Source organism: Mustela erminea, chromosome 1 (genome assembly GCF_009829155.1).
Source record: "Mustela erminea isolate mMusErm1 chromosome 1, mMusErm1.Pri, whole genome shotgun sequence".
NCBI lineage: Eukaryota > Metazoa > Chordata > Mammalia > Carnivora > Mustelidae > Mustela > Mustela erminea.
In genome coordinates, this window is record NC_045614.1 from 8,514,632 (window position 1) to 8,532,611 (window position 17,980).

At 48.5% G+C, this 17,980-nt stretch overlaps 1 protein-coding gene across 1 annotated transcript; it reads left to right on the forward strand.

The window, feature by feature from the left end:
* Positions 1-1,690: 1,690 nt before the first annotated feature.
* Positions 1,691-16,310, forward strand: TSPAN16 (tetraspanin 16). The gene is given in 9 exon segments (XM_032303407.1): positions 1,691-1,712; positions 3,063-3,417; positions 6,193-6,393; positions 10,439-10,485; positions 10,487-10,544; positions 12,655-12,717; positions 12,719-12,811; positions 14,210-14,293; positions 16,287-16,310. Coding segments are annotated over 8 exon segments (639 nt in total). The 5' UTR covers positions 1,691-1,712; positions 3,063-3,348.
* The last annotated feature ends 1,670 nt before the right edge of the window (positions 16,311-17,980 follow it).

Here is a 17,980-nt window from a genome sequence, read left to right on the forward strand (position 1 = left end):
GAAGACTAATTGAATGTAAAGCACAGAGAGTTACTACATGTCTCCTCTCTCCTCAACCCGCAGCTTGCCCTATTATTAACGTCTTGCATTCGTGATCAATTACTTACAACCGATGGACCAATATTGATAAATGAAGGTAAAACGATGTTCCTATGGATGGAACCTGATCCAATATGACTGGAACCTGATCCAATATGACTGGTGTCCTCATAGGAAGGATTAAGAGGCTGCCTGGGTGGCTCAGGCTATTAGGTGTCTGAATTTGGTACAGATCATAATCTCAGGGTCCTGGGATCAAGCCCCATGTCTTGTTCTCTGCTCAGCGGGGAGTTTGCTGGTCCCTCTGCTCCTCCCCCTGCCTGTGCTCTCTCTCAAATAAATAAATAAAATCTCTTTTTTTCTTTTTCAAAAAATTTTTAATTAACATACAATGTATTATTAGGCCCAGGGGTACAGGTCTGTGAATCGCCAGGTTTACACACTTCACAGCATTCACCATAGCACATACCCCCCAAATCTTTTTTTTTTTTTTTCAAGACGAATATTAAGAGACAGATTCTCCTGGAAGGAAGACCACGTGAAGGCTATAGAAAAGATGTCCATCAGCAAGCCAAGAAGAGAGACCTCAGGAAAAACCGACCTTTCTTTCCTGCTTTCTTTCCAGACTTTTCTGTTGGGTAGTATTTTCTGACTTCTCACCTCTGTCCCCAGTGATTATTACTAAAATAACTTAACCCATAAAATGGCCCCTTGTTAGGGTCGGGTCCAGGTTTTGTAGGACCTAAATGCACAAATATATCAATGCTGTTGATTTTACATGATCAATCAATGAGGTGAACCTATCCCCTGAGGCTCCCGTTGGTGGGCTCAGCATAATGGGGTCCTGGGGAGGGGGGAGGGCACCAACGTGTGTGTATTGTGTATTTAAGATGCTTGATTTTCTTGGTTTTGGTGCTTTTGAAAAAAATTTCCTAGGGACACCTTAGGTGCTTCAGTTGGTCAAGCATCTGCCTTTAGCTCAGGTCATGATCCCAGGGTCCTGGGGTTGGGGCTCTGCATCGGGCTCCCTGCTCAGTGGGGAGTCAATTTCTCCCTCTCCCTCTGCCCCTCCCCCAACTCATGCTCTCTCCCTCTCCCTCAAATAAATACATAAAATCTTAAAAAAAAAAAAAATCTCCTAAAATAAAACGAAGGAGACCAGGCGGGGGAGAACCAAATTAGGACTATCTTAACACACCTTAAGCTCTATTATTAAGCAAATATTGGAGTAGTTCTATTTCTACAATAATGTTTAAATGTTTTCCTAATGGGTCTGTAGCTTCTCTTCAAAAGAAGCTTTTCACGGTTTTCTAGAACCTCTGAACTATCACTGATAGATTGCACTAATTTTCTCTGTTTGTTTGTTTGGTTTTTTTGCAGAGCATCTGACATTTTACAATTCGCCGGATGCTTGCACAATTTGTAATTCGCCAGATGCCTGCACAATTCTGTTTCTTTGCACCAATTCAGTTGGCGTGGGTTAGGGGGACTTGCAGGGTGCGTCACAGACACACTCCGTTTCATCCTGCTGACCCGGGTGGGTCTAGGGCACCGAGGCGCACTCGGCGGGGGCTTGGCTGGGAGACTCTAGTAGGGGCCCACGTACGGCCGCGCTTTCCGCTGATGGCCGCCAGGGGGCGGGAGAGGCCGAGACGCACGCCTGGTCCCTGCAGGTAAGCCGGGGCGGGGGGGGCGGGGCTTCTGCGCGGGGCAGCCGCGGGGGCGGGGCCTGGGGGAGGTACCTCACGCCTCCACCTAAGGGTCCTGTGTTCCTCTGGCTTTGGCAGGGTCAGCTCTCCTTCAGCCTCCAGTGGGCCTCCCATCCTCCCCGCCCTTATTTTTTTTTTTTAAATTATTACTTTTATTTATTTATTTGTCAGACAGAGATCACAAGTAGGCAGAGAGGCAGAAAGACAGAGACAGGAGGAAGCAGGCTCCCTGCTAAGCAGAGAACTGATGTGGGGATCGATCCCAGAACCCTGGGATCAGGGCCTGAGCCGAAGGCAGAGGCTTTAGCCCACTAAACCACCCAGGCACCCCCTCCCCGCTCTTATTTATCCTTCATTTTCCCGCCCTCTTTGAGCACCAACCCTCTCCTGTGCACTTCTGCCCACATTTTCAAGCCCTCATTTGCATCCCTGCATTCTCCCATACTCCCTTGCCCCTGCATTTTCTCACCCTCCTGTGCATCCTCATTTTCGGGCCCTCTGCACCTGGCTCTTGGGCTCTTTATTTCAGTGACCTTTTAGAGAAAGTCGTGAAAGGACACGCTTCTAGACGGGAACGTGACCCGCAGTCGGGGAGTAGATGGTCACTCCTACGTGCAAATTTTTAGTTCCACATATTCCAAGAAGCAGATAATTTGACAAACATTCGTTAAATTAATTCAAATGTGTGTGCGGGGGGGGGTGTGTGTCTCGATGTCTACAAGCACCGTTTTTCCTCTGAAATGCCTGCTACCCACGTCTCATCAGGGCCCGCTGATCAATGGCACTTGGGATCAAGGAAATTTGCTGCACCTGCTGTGGCTGAGCAGAGGGAGAAAGGAAAGGTGTTGGCGGGGAATGGGGAGAGGGGCTGGAGTGGGGAGGGGGGAGCGCTGTCAGAGGTTCCCACGTTCATGTCTCTCTTGGAGTTTCAAAGCCCAGCCTTGACCTTGATCCCTGGGTCTCCCTGAGTAGTTTCCTTGTCCTCTGAGCCCCGTGAGGAGGGTGAGGATGAGTCATGTGAGCGAATGCGAAGGCAGAAGCTTGGGGGACCTGATGGCTTGTAGCTCCTGCTTCCTGGAGCTCCTTCATTCATTCATTCCATATTGGTTTCTCAAGCAACTACCGTGTGCCAAGCTTTGGGAACACAACCGTGACTAGGGCAGAGCTCAGGACCCTGCCCACTTGGAGCCCCCAGTCTAGTGGGGGCATTAACCGCAAGAGCGGTCAGTGCTGAATGCTATGCCCACAGGGCCCAAGTGGCATCTGGGGGGTACCAGGGAAGCCCATCATGCCTTTTCTCCACCCCAGGTGCAGCCTATTTGGAGAATGAGGAACCGGCAGGGGTAGCTCAGGGTACCTGCTTCCCGGACATGGGGAGCCTCGCTCTGGCATCCAATTGTGACGTGATAGAGGCTTATGACTGCGGAGGGGTGGCTGCTGGGGCACCTTGCTGGCACACGATCGGACAGCCAGGAGAGAGAGGGACAAGTCAGCCTTGGTGCCCCTGATCCTAGACCTATACCATCAGGGGAAACAGGAGCCCTGAGGTTTATTCAGGAAGATGCTGACCTGAACGTCCGGAACCCCCGGTCTGGCCAACATGGATGAAATGCACACTCTGTATTCTTCCCTGAAGAGACTGTTATCTTTCTTCAATGACTTCAGAGTTGTAAGTATGTCACCACCCAGGCTCTGGGGCTTTGCAGCCCTTCCTCCATAACTGGCTCCCTCAAAGACAGAAATAAGTTGATCCAAATTCACTGACATCCAGATCGGTGGTCCCCAGGGAAGCAGGAAAGATGTAGGGCAGACTGACGAGGAGCAGGACACACTGGGAACAGGTGTAGGCTCTGTTCACCCAGAGTCCGTGAAATCAAGTACAGAGGTGTGTGATGGCGGGGGCTGGGCAGAAGGGGAGGGGGTTGGGGCTGGGATTGGTGGCTGAAGAAGAGCTTGACTCTAGGTCAAATCCTGTAGAACACTAAGTTGTTTGGGAAGGACAAGAGAGGGTGACTGTTAGGCACTTGGATGGCTCAGTTGTTAAGTGTCTGCCCGCGGCTCAGGTCATGATTCCAGGGTCCTAGGATTGAGTTCCGCCATCAGGCTCCCTGCTTGGCGGGAAGCCTTCTTCTCCCTCTCCCACTCCCCCTGCTTGTGTTCTCTCTCTGTCAAATAAGTAAATAAAATCTTTAACAAAAGATCCCCTCTCTTGAAATAAATCTTTTTTCTTTTATAAGATTTTATTTGTTTATTAGATTTTTATTTTATTTGTTTACTTGTTAATTATTTGTTTATTAGATCACTGGAGCAGAGTGGGGGAGGGGCCGAGGGAGGGGCGAAGCAGGCTCCCCACTGAGCCAGGAGTCTGATGTGGAGCTCAATCCCAGGACCCCAAGACTGTGACCTGAGCCAAGGGCAGATGCTGAACCAACTAAGCCACCCAGGTGCCCCTAAAATAAATCTTTTTTTTTTAAAAAAGGCAACTGTTTTGATAGCAGAATGGCATTAAGGAAAGGTCACCAGGAAAAAGGAGGTTATTAAATATCACTCCTCATCTAGTTATTGGTGTTGTAACATTTTCATGGGAATTAAATGAGATAGAACATTTAAAGAGCTTATGCCTATCATTGGGAACAGTGCTGAATAAATACCATCACCACTTTCATACCCTTCCAGATTTTTCTATATACCTTTTAAAAACAGCAAAATGAACACAGGAAAGCTATTGCTTTATGATCCACTTTTTCCCTTTAGAAGAATTTAACTTCCCCTCCTTTTGGATAGATTTTATTTTATTTTTTAAGATTTTACTTATTTATTTGACGGAGATCACAATTAGGCAGAGAGGCAGGCAGAGAGAGAGGGGGAAGCAGGCTCCCCGCTGAGCAGAGAGCCCAACGCGGGGCTGGATCCCAGGACACTGGGATCATGACCTGAGCCAAAGGCAGAGGCTTTAACCCACTGAGCCACCCAGGCACCCCTGGATAGGTTTTATTTTTTAGGGCAGTTTTAGGGTCACGGCACTATTGAGCAGAAGGTACTGAGATTTCCCATATACCCCTGTTCCACACATGCACAGCCTCCCCCATCAGCAACACTCCCCCCAGAGCAGTAAATTTGCTACAATTCAATCGATGAACTTCCATGGGCATTATCATCACCCAGAATGCATAGTTTTCATTAGGGTTCACTTTTGGCGTTGGACATTCTATGGCTTTTGACAATGAATCCACCATTTTAGTATTCATGGAGTAGTTCGCCATATAAGGGTGCTCTGTGCCCACCCCCCCGCCCATCTTCCCTACCTCCCCACTCACCTCTGGCGACCACTACTGTCGGTCCTCTACTGTCTCCATAGTTCTGCCTTTTCCAGAATGACCTATACTTGGGATCGTACACTGCGTAAGCTTTTCAGATGGGCTTCTCTCATTCAGCAATATGATTGTGAGTTTCCTTCATATATTTTCATGGCTTGATGGCTCATTTCTTTTTAGTGCTAATAGTCCATTGAATGTACCACAGTTTATCCATTCACCTGCTGAAGGCTGTCTTGGTTGCTTTCCAGTTTTGCCAATGATGAATAAAGCTTCTGGAAACTTCCATGCGCAGGCTTTTGTGCAAACATTAGTTTTCAGCTCAGTTGCATAAATCCCAAAGAGCATGACTGCCATATTGGTAAACATCTTCCTCTGACAATAAGGGTCAGACAACTACAGCCTTGTAAATAGAGAGATAAATGGATAGATGGATATTATTTATTTGTAAATGAAATGTATTTGTTTATGAAGTGTGCATGGCTGTCTTTAAGCTACACTGACAGAGCTGACTTGTTTCAACAGAGGCCTTATGGCATCCAAAACTCACAAAATCTGGGGCTTTTTGCGCGCATGTGCACACGCGTGCGGGCGCGTGTGCACGCACACACACACACACATACACACACACACAGATGGCCAACCCTTGTCCTGGAGCATCATTTGAAATAAGTGTCTAGAGTCCCATTGCATGGCTGTGCCATGGTTTACCTACCCAATCTGTATTACTGATTGCTTCAGCTAGTTTCATCCCTGACCATTCTAATGTTGAGGTATGTATGTATGTGTCTATGAGGATATCAGATATTACACTGAATATCTACAAATATAATTTCTAGGTAAAGGGTTTTATTGTAAAATCTTTAAGATTTTAAATATGAATTGCAAAGTGTCCTCCCGCATGCCCTCCCCCTTAAAAATCTTGTTTTCCGGCAACAGTATATAAGAATGTCTCTCCATGTCCTCACTAACCCTGGGTATTAACGTTTTTTAATGTTTTTGCTGATTTTATTGGCCTTTGCTCTCCCCACCCCCCTACCCCGCACACCCCCGACCCCGCACACCCTGGGAGAGTTCTATTTGTATACAACTAACAGACTATCTTTTCCTGTCTGATTTCTGTCCTAAAGATGTCTGGGTTGATCCTTATAGATGGCCTGGGCATCTATGTCAAATTCAGAGAGGCTGTCCTGGCAAGGGTCCTTGGGTTATCCTCTGCATATCTCCTTAACACTGGCTGTCTGTGCCTGTCAGTGGGCTGCCTCATGGTGCTTCTTGGCTTTGTTGGGTGGTATGGAGCAACCAGAGAAAATAGGGGCACTCTCTTGTTTGTAAGTTGGATCTGCACCCATCCCCCAAACTCCCATCCCACCCCCAGATGAATTCTTCCTTGCACTTATTACAAACCCCTGCCATCAGCCTCCCCTATTTTTCAGTGCCTGTGGTGTCTCATAGGATGGCATCAGATCCATCCATCTTTTCCTTCATGATATATCTCGCTTAGAACTCCTCCCCTAGCCCAGGCCATAATATTATAGTCTCCCAGGTTTTCTTCCCATAATTGGAAGTCTTGATTTCTCACTTTGAGCTCTTTGGCTTTTGGGAGTTTGCTTATGTGTGTGTGGTGTGAGGTGTGAGGTAGGGGTCAGTCCTCTCCTGCCTACACTAATTTCCATTATCCTTGGGTCTTTCCTGGGCACACTGTTCTGTTCCATCGGCTCATGTGTATGTGTCCCCACTAACACAACACCGTTGCTATCATTGTGTCTGCGTTAGCACACGTTCAAGTACACGAGATATGAAAGTTTGGAGCACGAGCAAGCAGACAGCGTGTTGCCGATTTTATGCATCTTGCTTATTCTCACGTGTAGCCTTGGCTAACTCCCCAAAGGCCAGCTCCCAGCTTCCCCATTCCCATTTCCCTTAGAACTTTGTCTGAGTGGATAGGTGGGATAATTTGTCTCTAGCATTTTTTGTTTTCCTTCTTTACTGTGTTGCTGCAAAACTCTGGTTATTTCAATTTGGGGTTTCAGGGAGCTCCTTAGTGCGGTTACCTTTCAGAGCATAAACAACCTTCACTGTTAAAAGCACCCTGCCCCCACCCTCCTTCTCCCTGAAGCTTTATCATCTCGTTTTCTTTCTTAATTACTCCACTCAGCAAATATTTATTGGACAGTTCCTGTGCCTGAAAAATTCCATTTCATTTTCAATAAGATGTGGACTCTATTTTATCCATAGTTTAGCTTGGAGGAATCAAAGAGTCCTCACCCCCTACGTCCAGCCCACCAGAGAATCTGATCGATTTTACCCTTTACACCTGTCCCTCCAAAGTCTCTGAGATCTCACTCAGAAAAGCAAAATTGTTTTTTTATGGTGTTGGGAGCTACAGAAGATTCTGAGCACAGGAGGGTCCCGCCGGGACTCAGGGGCTCACAAGCGCCCTCTGGTGGTCCTTGGGGGAACAGAGTGTGGGGGATGAGGGCCCGACCGAGAGATCAGGGTGGAGGGACTGTGCTGGTCTAGGTGGGAGACCGTGGGGGCTGGGCAGAGTGAGGCTGTGAAGCCGGGGAGAAGTGGGCAGATTAGGGACAGATTCTGAAGATGAAACCTGGAGGCCATATGGACTCCTGGATATCTATCCAGCCACCTTGGTCACCTAGAGACAGGGAGGTAGTAATATTAATATTAATCCCCACAATCTATTACATGAACCACTTGTCAGGGGTCCCACAGCTGCTAAGCCCTGCATCCATGTTTGTCCTTGTGGGCCCTGGCGTCGCTGGGTGTGTTTCCACGGAGTGTTCCTGCCTTTCCGTATCAGGACTAGATAAGCCCAGCCAGGGGATGGTCTGGCAACTCAGAGCCTCAATCAGCAAACAGATTTTAATAATCATAATCAGCTAGATGAAAGGAGAGCCAGGAGCTGACCTGCTTTGCCCCCATCCGGCCTTCAGATGATCTCCAGAACTTACTGATGCCCCTTGAGCTGGTCCCGTGCTCACACTGTATCTACAGGGAAACTGAGGCCCAGACTGAGCAGCAGGTTCTTGATGGGTGACTTCAAGACATCCCCTCTGCTGACTGTCTTTCTCATCGTTTTCCACCGGGCTTGTGAATTTTGTCTGAAACATAGGCTAGCAAACATAATTTCCTCCCGCCTCCCCACCAACCCTGCAGCCACCGACCTCTCTCACCTGGCATCTTCCCTACAGCGCCCTCCTCCCCCATTTGCAAGAGTTCTCGCCTGCTTCTCCTCCCCTCCTCCTGTCTCCATTCTGTCCTTTCCACCGACCCTCCTGTATCACCACGAGCACTGGCTGTCAATGCACAGAGCCTTTACTGACCTGGAGGTCCCCTCCTAGGGTCTCCCTGGTGCCCAGAAAATGCAGGACATGAAACGGAGCTCCAGCTAGTGGCTCCAAGAACACCTCGGTGCCAGCATCCTGTGCAACATGCAGGAAAATGCCCCATGAAAGAAAGCAGCTCCATACCCCACCGGGGGCTGAGTTCTTACAAACAGAAGAGGCCGCAAGGCCTGGGGTTGGGGGAGGAACAGTCCCCACCCCTGCAGGGACACTGGCTGAGCAGGCTTCCAGCCTCCTCCGGCCCCTCTGTGTCTTCCAGTGTCTCCTGTCCACAGTTACCATTCTCATTGTTGAAATCATAGTTGTCGCCGTGGTCCTTGCCCTATTCCACATTGTTCCACATTGGTCGCTGTTCCCACCCCACATTAGAAAGAAATTCAATCGATAGAAGAACCACCCCTCCCCGCCAGGAGCCATCCATGGGGTGATACCTGGCCCATGGGTCCCTGGGGCCGGAGATCGGGTCTCCAGACATGGGGCGAAGAAACAAAACCCTCTGCCGTCCCCTCAAGGGGTCCAGGAGACGGGCCGAGTTAATTTCATTCACCATCTCCCTGGCGCTTGATGGCGAAGCAATGGGCAAAGCTGTGAAAGCTGCTGGGGTTTTGAAAGGTGTCAGAAACAGAGGGCTATTGAGCCAAATCCGCCAAAATGACAAAGCACGGATGCTTTGACCCAGCTATCCCATCCCTAGAAATCATCCAAGGATTTGCTCGCTGGGGTCCAGCAGGACGTATATACAGGATAGGCAGGAGATTGTAAGCATCAGTAGAAGGTGGTTCATTTATACTGAAGTTCTTGGATTATTTGAGAGGGGATCCCAAGAGGAACCTGGAGGGACGGGGGTGGGGGGGGGTAGTGAGGCAGGGAAGGGAACTCTGCCCATAAAGGACGACCCTGCAGGCAGTTGGGCTCAGTCCTGTGGGGGGAGGGGGGCACCTGGGAGCAGCACTGAACAGGGGGCTGATTTCCCACTCGACTGGCGAGTGAGCTGCAATACTGATTCATCTCCCATCAGTGTTGCTTGAGGGCACACGTGGGCTGAGAGGCCACAGGGAGCCCTTGGCTGCTGGCAGCGGGAAGCCAGACCCATGTGCCCAGAAATGATAAATCCCGCTGGCACCAGGAACCACTGCTAGTCTTGCTAACAACAGCCAGACGCGGAACCACGAGAATAGGATAACGCAGGGAGAAGAATAATGAGACTACACTTTGCTTTGACACACATCGAATATCTCTTCGGGGACACAGGAAACAGTCACCGTCCCCGTAGTGGAGTGGGAGGAACTCGTTGGCTGGGAGAAAAAGGTGGGAGGGAGACTTTCCGCCGTCTACCCCTCTGTGCTTTGTGGATTTGGAACCCATGTGACTATTCACCTCATCCAGAAAACTTTTTAATTTAGACCTTGATTTAAAAAATAGAACATGAAATTTGCCCCTTTTGTGCAGCGATTGATTCAGTTGCTAAAGATGATCTTCAAATCTTTAATTGCGTTCCAGCCAAATGAGGGGGGCGGAGCAGGCATGTGGGTGATTCAGAAGAGCAGATGATTCAAGTTTGTGGTGGGTACGACCAGATGCACGGAGCTCGAGACCCACGCTCTTCCCCATGTCCCTCTCTCGGGGGTGATGGCAGCCAGAATTTGTCCTCCTCCAGTGCAGACTCATAGCTGGGGGCGGGGGAGGGGGGGATTGTGAAAGAAGTAAAAGAAAGCAGAAGGGAGGGCACCTGGGTGGCTCAGTTGGTTACGTGGTTAAGCATCTGCCTTGGGCTCAGGTCATGATCTCAGGGTCCCGGGTTCGAGCCCCACATTGGGGAGTCTGCTGATCCCTCGCGCTCTGCCCCTCCCCCCACCCATTCTCTCTCTTTCTCTCTCTCTGAAATAAATAAAGTCTTAAAAGAAAGAAAGCAGAAGGGGAACCCCACCCACCTGCTCTGTCCCCAGGAAACCTCCCCACAGGGGGCACCTTGCTGTTTTGTGAGCCCATCACTTCCAGTTTCATCTATGAGGTTCAAGAAATGGCCTTGGAGCACATCTTCGCGACCCTGAGGAAGAATTAGAGGTTACGATGAGCCAGATGACTGTTCCACAGAATGGGACTTGGTCACGGAGAAGGTGAGCTCCATCCACATCCCGAGTGTGTTATCATGGTACAAGACCCCTAACCTAAACTGGCATTCTTTTTTTTTCTTTTTTTTTTTTAAGATTACTTACTTATTTGACAGACAGAGATCATAAGTAGGCAGAGAAGCAGGCAGAGAGAGTGGAAAAGAATCAGGCTCCCTGCTAAGCAGAGAGCCCGATGCGGGGCTCGATCCCAGGACCCTGAGATAATGACCTGAGCCAAAGGCAGAGGCTTTCACCCACTGAGCCACCCAGGCACCCCATAAACTGGCATTCTTAACCATCCTTAAGAGTCCAGTTCAGGGATATCAAGTACATTCTTGTGGTTATGCGACCATCACTACCCTCTACCGCCTCCGACCCACCATTCTACTTCCTGTGAATGTCACTCCCCTGGGGATCTCATGGAAATGGAATCCTGCAATATTTGTCCTTTTGTGATTGGCTTATCTCACTGAGCATAGTGTCCTCCAGGTTGTAAGCATGGGTCTGAATCTCCTTCCTTTTTAAGGCGGAATCACCTTCCATTGTACAGAGATATACCACATTTGATTCATCCATTCCCCTATTGATGGACACTTCAGTTATTCCCACCTTTTACCTATTGCGAATATTGCGCACGAACATGGGCATATGCTTATCTCTTCAAGTCTCTGTTCAGTTCTTTGGGGAATGCATATCGGAATGAAATTGCTGGGTCATCTGATATTTCTCTGTTTAATTTTTTTCAGGGATTTTCATACTGTTTTCCACCGCAGCTGAACCATTTCACGTTCTCATCAACAGTGCACAAGGGTACTAGTTTCTCAGCACCTTTGCCAACATTTGTTATTCTCTCTCTCTCTCTTTTAAAATTTTATTTATTTATTTGACAGACAGAGATCACAAGTAAGCAGAGAGAGGGAGGGGGAAGCAGGCTCCCCGCCAAGCAGAGAGCCTGATGCGGGTGGGGGTTGATCCCAGGACCCTGAGACCATGACCTGAGCTGAAGGCAGGGTTTTTTTTAAAAAAGATTTATTTATTCGGGGGCACCTGGGTGGCTCAGTGGGTTAAAGCCTCTCCCGGGTTCCTGGGATGGAGCCCCGCATCGGGCTCTCTGCTTGGCGGGGAGCCTGCTTCCTCCTCTCTCTCTCTCTGCCTGCCTCTCTGCCTACTTGTGATCTCTGCCTGTCAAATAAATAAATAAAATCTTTTTTAAAAAAAATTTATTCATTCATTTACTTGACAGAGAGATCTCGAGTAGGCAGAGAGGCAGGCAGAGAGAGGTGGGAAGCAGGCTCCCTGCCAAGCAGAGAGCCAGATGCGGGGCTCCATTCCAGGACCCTGAGACCATGACCTGAGCCGAAGGCAGAGGCTTAACCCACTGAGTCATGCAGGTGCCCCCCCCCTTTTTTAAATAACCATCCTCCCGGGGTGGGAGGCAATGGTGTTTACTTCTTGAGTCTTGGTGTTTAAGGAGTAGGACCTGCCTGCCTATGTCATTGGAAGCTCCTGGGGCAGGTAGTTTAGAAGGGGCTCCTGAGGCCACAGAGAGTTTGGAAGGAAAAAGCATTGTCTGTCTCTAGGATTGTTTCACCTCTGAGTTTTGGGTGCAGGAACTGCTGTGGGGTCATGGGCAGGCTTGGGAGGCAGGCCACAATGGGTAGGGGGCTTCCGGCATCCCAGTTTTGGCCGCCGAGCCTTGAGATGGTGGCAAACATGTTTCATTCATTCTTACAGCACTTCTGCTAATCTTTATTGAGCACCTACTGTGTGCTGGGCACTGCTCAGGGCTCTGGGGACAAAGTGAGGGGACCGGTGTGACTGGGACTGAGTGAGTAAGAGGGAGGGTGGGGGCAGAGGAAGGGCTAGGGGCGACTGGGCAGGCAGATCGTGCCCGGCCTTGGAGGCCGTGGTGAGGCATTCAGCTTTTACCCCAAGTAAGATGACAGCCATGAAGGGTTCCGAGCCGTGATGGGCTCGAGTAAGGGAGGCTTTCGGCACAAGCCCCAGAATAGCATGATTGCTCTAGACAGTAGCCATGGTGACCGTGATTTCTATTGTTTTTTATTATTTTGATATTTGAAAGGGAGTTTTCAAGTGATTATCCTCCTCTCTGCAGTGGAAGTGCCGTGGGGAGAAGAAATACACAGATCTTTCCGTCTTCTCCTTTGAAATGACAACTGGTTGGTTACTCCTGCCCCAGGAGCCATGGTAGATCCATTAGGACCACAGCCTGTGACGGGCGCAACGTGTCCACGGACATCACCCACCAGGAGGTAACTCGAGCCTTTGCTGGGTGTCATCTAGGTAGACCCCAAGAGCTGGTGACTTTTAGAAAAATTGCGTATTTGCCGGAACCCCAAGCGAGAGGGGTCAAGAGCTAAAGAGAACGACCGTCCTTGGGTGTTCACTTCATTCTGACTCCACAGCCTTGGAGGCTCAGTGTTCCCATCTTCATGTCTCCTATGGGGAAACTGAGGCTCAGGGACAGTTCAATGTCGGTTTAGATGGCTTTGGTGGAGCTGGGTTTGGCCTGAGTCCATTCCCTGGGCTACACTGCCTGCTTTACAGAGGGCTTAAAATATAGCAGTAATGATGGACATGATCATTCTGGGAGAGTGATAGCTCCCACAGGGCTGGACGTTCACTTGGTGAATTCTGTCCCCATCACATATCATCAGGTAGGGAGTGCTTTTCTCCCATTTTATAGATGAGGAGACTGAGGCACAGACAGTTTCCCAGCGCTTACTCACCACCTGACAGTGTTATCGCTGTTTTATTACCTGTGCTTGCCACTCAAATGGTAGCCCCACCAAGGCAGGAATTATATTTGTTTTGTACATTGTTGGGTTCCCAGTGCTTAGCCTCACAGGAGACACTTAATCAATGCATATTAAGTAAAGGGGGCATTGAACCCGGTCAAGCTCAAGGCAACTCAAGCTTCCAGAACCAAGAATTGCCAGGGGCCTAGAAAGGGGAGCGTGTCTGTGACTGCATGGGGGGAAGTGGAACCCCTATCGCCCCACCCACTGTGTCTGGTCTCTTAATTTCTCTGAAACTGTTTCTTCACCTACAAAACAGAAAAAGGAATAGCACTCACCTCATGAGGTTAGAGTGATAAATAAGTGAGGAAACACATGTAACTAGCTGAGAAGGTGCTAGATACATGTTAGCCTTTCTGTTCATATGTAAAGAGCACCCAGAAATAACTAACAGTTACTGAATACTGGCTCTCAGGCCACTGTTATGTACTTCATGTAGATTTTTTTCTCTTGATCCTCACAAAAATCTTGGGTGGGAGATCCAGTGGGTCCCGTTTACCGTTGGGGAAACTGAGGCACAGAGTGATGTGTGACTTCTCCAGGGTCACACAGCTAGCAATAACTTGGGATATCTGGTCATACTCTTATTCACTACACTTGGAGGTCACAACAGATAGATACTGGGGAGTAAGTGTATGTTCTGGGTGAGGCGAGGGAACGAGGAGGCCAGGGGAGATGCTGGGAGAGGGGAAGCAATCAAGCGAGAAGAAGCCAAGGTCCTTGTGGCTTTGTCCCCTTCTCCAGCCTGAATCTGAGAGGAATTTCATTGGACCAAGGGGTGGGGCTGATGGGAACTTGGGAGTCCAGAAGCCTTTAGACAGGTCCTGCCTGCTTTGATATTTGTACCCTCAGGGCTGTTCCCTCAAGGTCTAGACAATAACCAAGACTCAGAGCTTCAACTTGAGTGGTGGCTCACTGGAGGCAGCAGTGATACAGGTAAGGTCTAGGACCTTTGGAACACACTGAGCTCTTTCACTGAGCACCTACTGTGTGCCAAGCACTGTTCTGGCCCCTGGGGATTTCTGCCATTCAAGTGGGCATGGGGGACGGATGATTGTTTCAGTAAAAGATTCCTTCTAGGAAGGGAGTAAAGCAGGGTGACACGATCGGGAAGGGAATCAGGGATGACTTCCCTGAGGAGGTGACATTTGACCAGTGACTTGAGGAGATGAGGGTTAACCATGTGCGTATGTGGGAGAAGCTGGAGGACACAGCTGGTGCAAAGGTCATGAGGTAGCAATACGCTTGGCTTATTTTCGGACCAGTGGGGAGGCCCCTGTAGCTGGGGCAGGGTGAGTGAGAAGAGGCACAGGGAGAAATGAGAGCCGGGAACTGATAGGGTAGATCATGAAAGACCTCGTAGGGTGCAGAGAGGGGTTTGATGTTTATTCTGAGTAGGGTGGAGAGCTATTAGAAGAGTTTTAACATCCACTTTTTCACTCCACAAACCTTACTGAGCACCTCCTTTGACCAGGCATTGTTGTAGGCACTGTGGATACAACAATGAACTCCACAGGCAAAAATCTCTGCCCTCGTGGGCATTCTAATCAGCAGCAAAATATGATTTTTTTCAATTGGGCAATTTACTGTATGGTAGTGGTAAGTGTTTATTTTTTTATTTTTGAGAGAGTTAGAGAGAGAGCATGAGCAGGGGAAGGGGCAGAGGGAGAGGAGGAACCCCAGGAATCCACACTGAGCTCCTGAGCTCCATCCCAGGACTGAATTTCCTTTTCCTACCTCATTTAAAAGACAACCATAGGGATGCCTGGGTGGCTCAGTCGGTTAAGCGTCTGTCTTCGGGTTAGGTTGGGTCGTGATCCCGGGGTCAAGCCCGGGGTTTGGCTCCCTGCTCGGGGGGAAGCCTGCTTCTCCCTTTCCCGATCCCCCTGCTTGTGTTTCCTCTATCACTGTCTCTCTCTGTCAAATGAATACATAAGAATCCTTAAAATAATAAATAAAAGACATCAGCACAAGGCAATACCTACAAAACTGTGTTTACTGACTGATATTAAGATGTAACTTATATGACCACAATAGCACAAAGAAGGGTGGAGAGAAAGAGACATACAGGAGTAGAGTCTGGATATGCTGCTGAAGTTCATTTAGTATTGATCCAAACTAGATTGTGAACAGTTACGATGTCATCTGTAGTCCCCAGGGCAACCGCTAAGAAATAAACTTTAAAATCCAGCAAAAGAAACAAGCGCATAAAAACGCTGCACTAGAAAGTACTTAACATCAAAGAAAGTTGAGGTGAGCAATAGAACAAGGACAAAACCCAAATGGAAAACAAATAGCGAAACGGCGTATATAAATCTTACCTTCTCAATAGTTACGTTAAAGATGGATTACACCACTTAACCATACACTTTAGAAAGGTGAATTGTGTGATATATGAATTTTCTCAATAAAGCTCTTATTTTGTTTAAAAAAAAAAAATAGCTTCCATCCCTCTGGGCCCCCAGGAAGTTGTTTTGTTTTGTTTTTACTCAGGCGCTTCCCCCACATTGATTTGCAAGATGCAATAGTGTTGTTCCGCAGATCACTGCCGGCTGAGATTCATCTGATCTGTTATTTTTAAAATGGGTATTTTTTTTCATGGTACAAATTTATATTGAATATATGTTTGCAAACTATACTAGGCTCTCTTCCCCAAGGAGGTCATAATAGTCAAGGCAGGAAACAGAATGCAGCCCCCAGGTGGTCCTTTTAAGTTTTCAGGGGTTTCCTTGCTGAAGTGTGAGGTGCCCAGGGGCTAGCAACACAGGGAGATTTTACTTCTTCTGGGCCTGAAGGTGGGGAAAGCAAGAGCCAAGGAAGAAGGGTCATCTGCCCGCAGCTGCCGTCTCGAAAAGCTCTGGGCGGACAGGAGAGAAGAAGCAGCCGGGAAGAAATACTCCAACTTTTCCTCCAATCTCATCTCCTGCAGGTGTTTACTATTGGGCAAACCTAACCGGAAGTAAGGGCAGGGGTTTTTGGGAAATGTAGTTCGCAGGACCCAGGGTAGGTCAGAGGAGGGCGTTGATAAGATCTGTGGGAAACAAAGGGAAAATGAAAAAAGTCTGCTCACGACTGAGTCTGATTGTGGAAACAAGTTCAAAGTGACTCTAGCTTGACTATGGAGGTGGGGAGAGTTTTGGCTCTCCGTAAAACCCTGCCCTTCACTTTCTGGAGGAAGATGCTCCAGGCCCCCTCTCAGTCTCTCCAAACTGCTTTGGGTTCGAGAGCTCCTTCGGGTTGGTTCAATATTTCTTCCATTTCAGCTGCCAGGAATTCAGCCACTTCGCTGCTATTTATCAAACGAGGCTGACAGAGCTGGGGGATGGCAGGACACCTGACTTACCTAACTGCTGGAGATTCTGTCTCATTATTATTTCTCTGAGTCCCTCACTGCTTTTGGAAGAAAGATTGGTAATAAAAGATTCTGGGAAGCCCTGTTATCCGGACTCCTTTTTTTTTTTTTTTTTTAAGATTTTATTTGTTTATTTGACAGACAGAGATTACAAGTAGACAGAGAGGCAGGCAGAGAGAGAGGAGGAAGCAGGCTCCCTGCTGAGCAGAGAGCCCGATGCGGGACTTGATCCCAGGACCCTGGGATCATGACCTGAGCCGAAGGCAGCGGCTTAACCCACTGAGCAACCCAGGCGCCCTTTTTTTTCTTTTTTTAAAGATTTTATTTATGTATTTGACAGACAGAGATCACAAGTAGGCAGAGAGGCAGGTAGAGAGAGGGGGGAAGCAGGCTCCTCACTGAGCAGAGAGCCCGATGTGGGTCTTGATCCCAGGGGGACCCTGGGATCATGACCTGAGCTGAAGGCAGAGGCTTAACCCACTGAGCCACCCGGGTGCCCCTCCTGACTCCTTTTTCCTTCATTTTATTTTTTATGCCCCTAGTAATGGTTTTAGCCCTAAGTACCCAAATGGGATGATATGGCCTCCCTTCTCATGCAATTGTCTTGTTTTTGTAAATTTGTGGGAAAAAAAAACCCAAAGCATTCACACACACACAAAAACAAAAACAAAAGAACTTGCCCAAAGAAACTCCTATATACCCATCACCCAGATTCAACAATCACGTAGCATCTGACATGTTTGTTTCATGATTGCCTTTTTCCCCTTGATGAAGTATTTACAAACCAATCCCAGACAATGTCATTGTGCCCCTCATACTTCAGTACACAGAGATCTCTAAAAATGTATACAACTGTGTTAACCCCAATACTATCATCACACATTGACTGTATGTTTGTGTCCCCCTGCCCCAAATTCCTATGTTGAAAATGAATCCCCAGTGTTATAGTCTTGGGAGGTAGGGCCTCTGGGAGGTGACTAGGTCATGAAGGCTGAGCCCTCACCAGTGGTTAGTACCCTATAAAAGAGACACCAGAGAGAGCTTCTTTGCTGCTGAGGACACTGCAGAAAAACCCAGCCATCTGTGACCCAGGACACTGGTCTTCACCAGACACTGTATCTGCTGGCGCCTTGATCCTGAACTTCCCAGCCTATGGAACTGAAAGAAGTGTCTGTTGTTTGTAAGTCACACAAATGAACCAAGGCAACACCTTAGAGAATTAACCACCATTCCTTGTTACCACGAAACACACAGGCCACCATCAAGTTTTC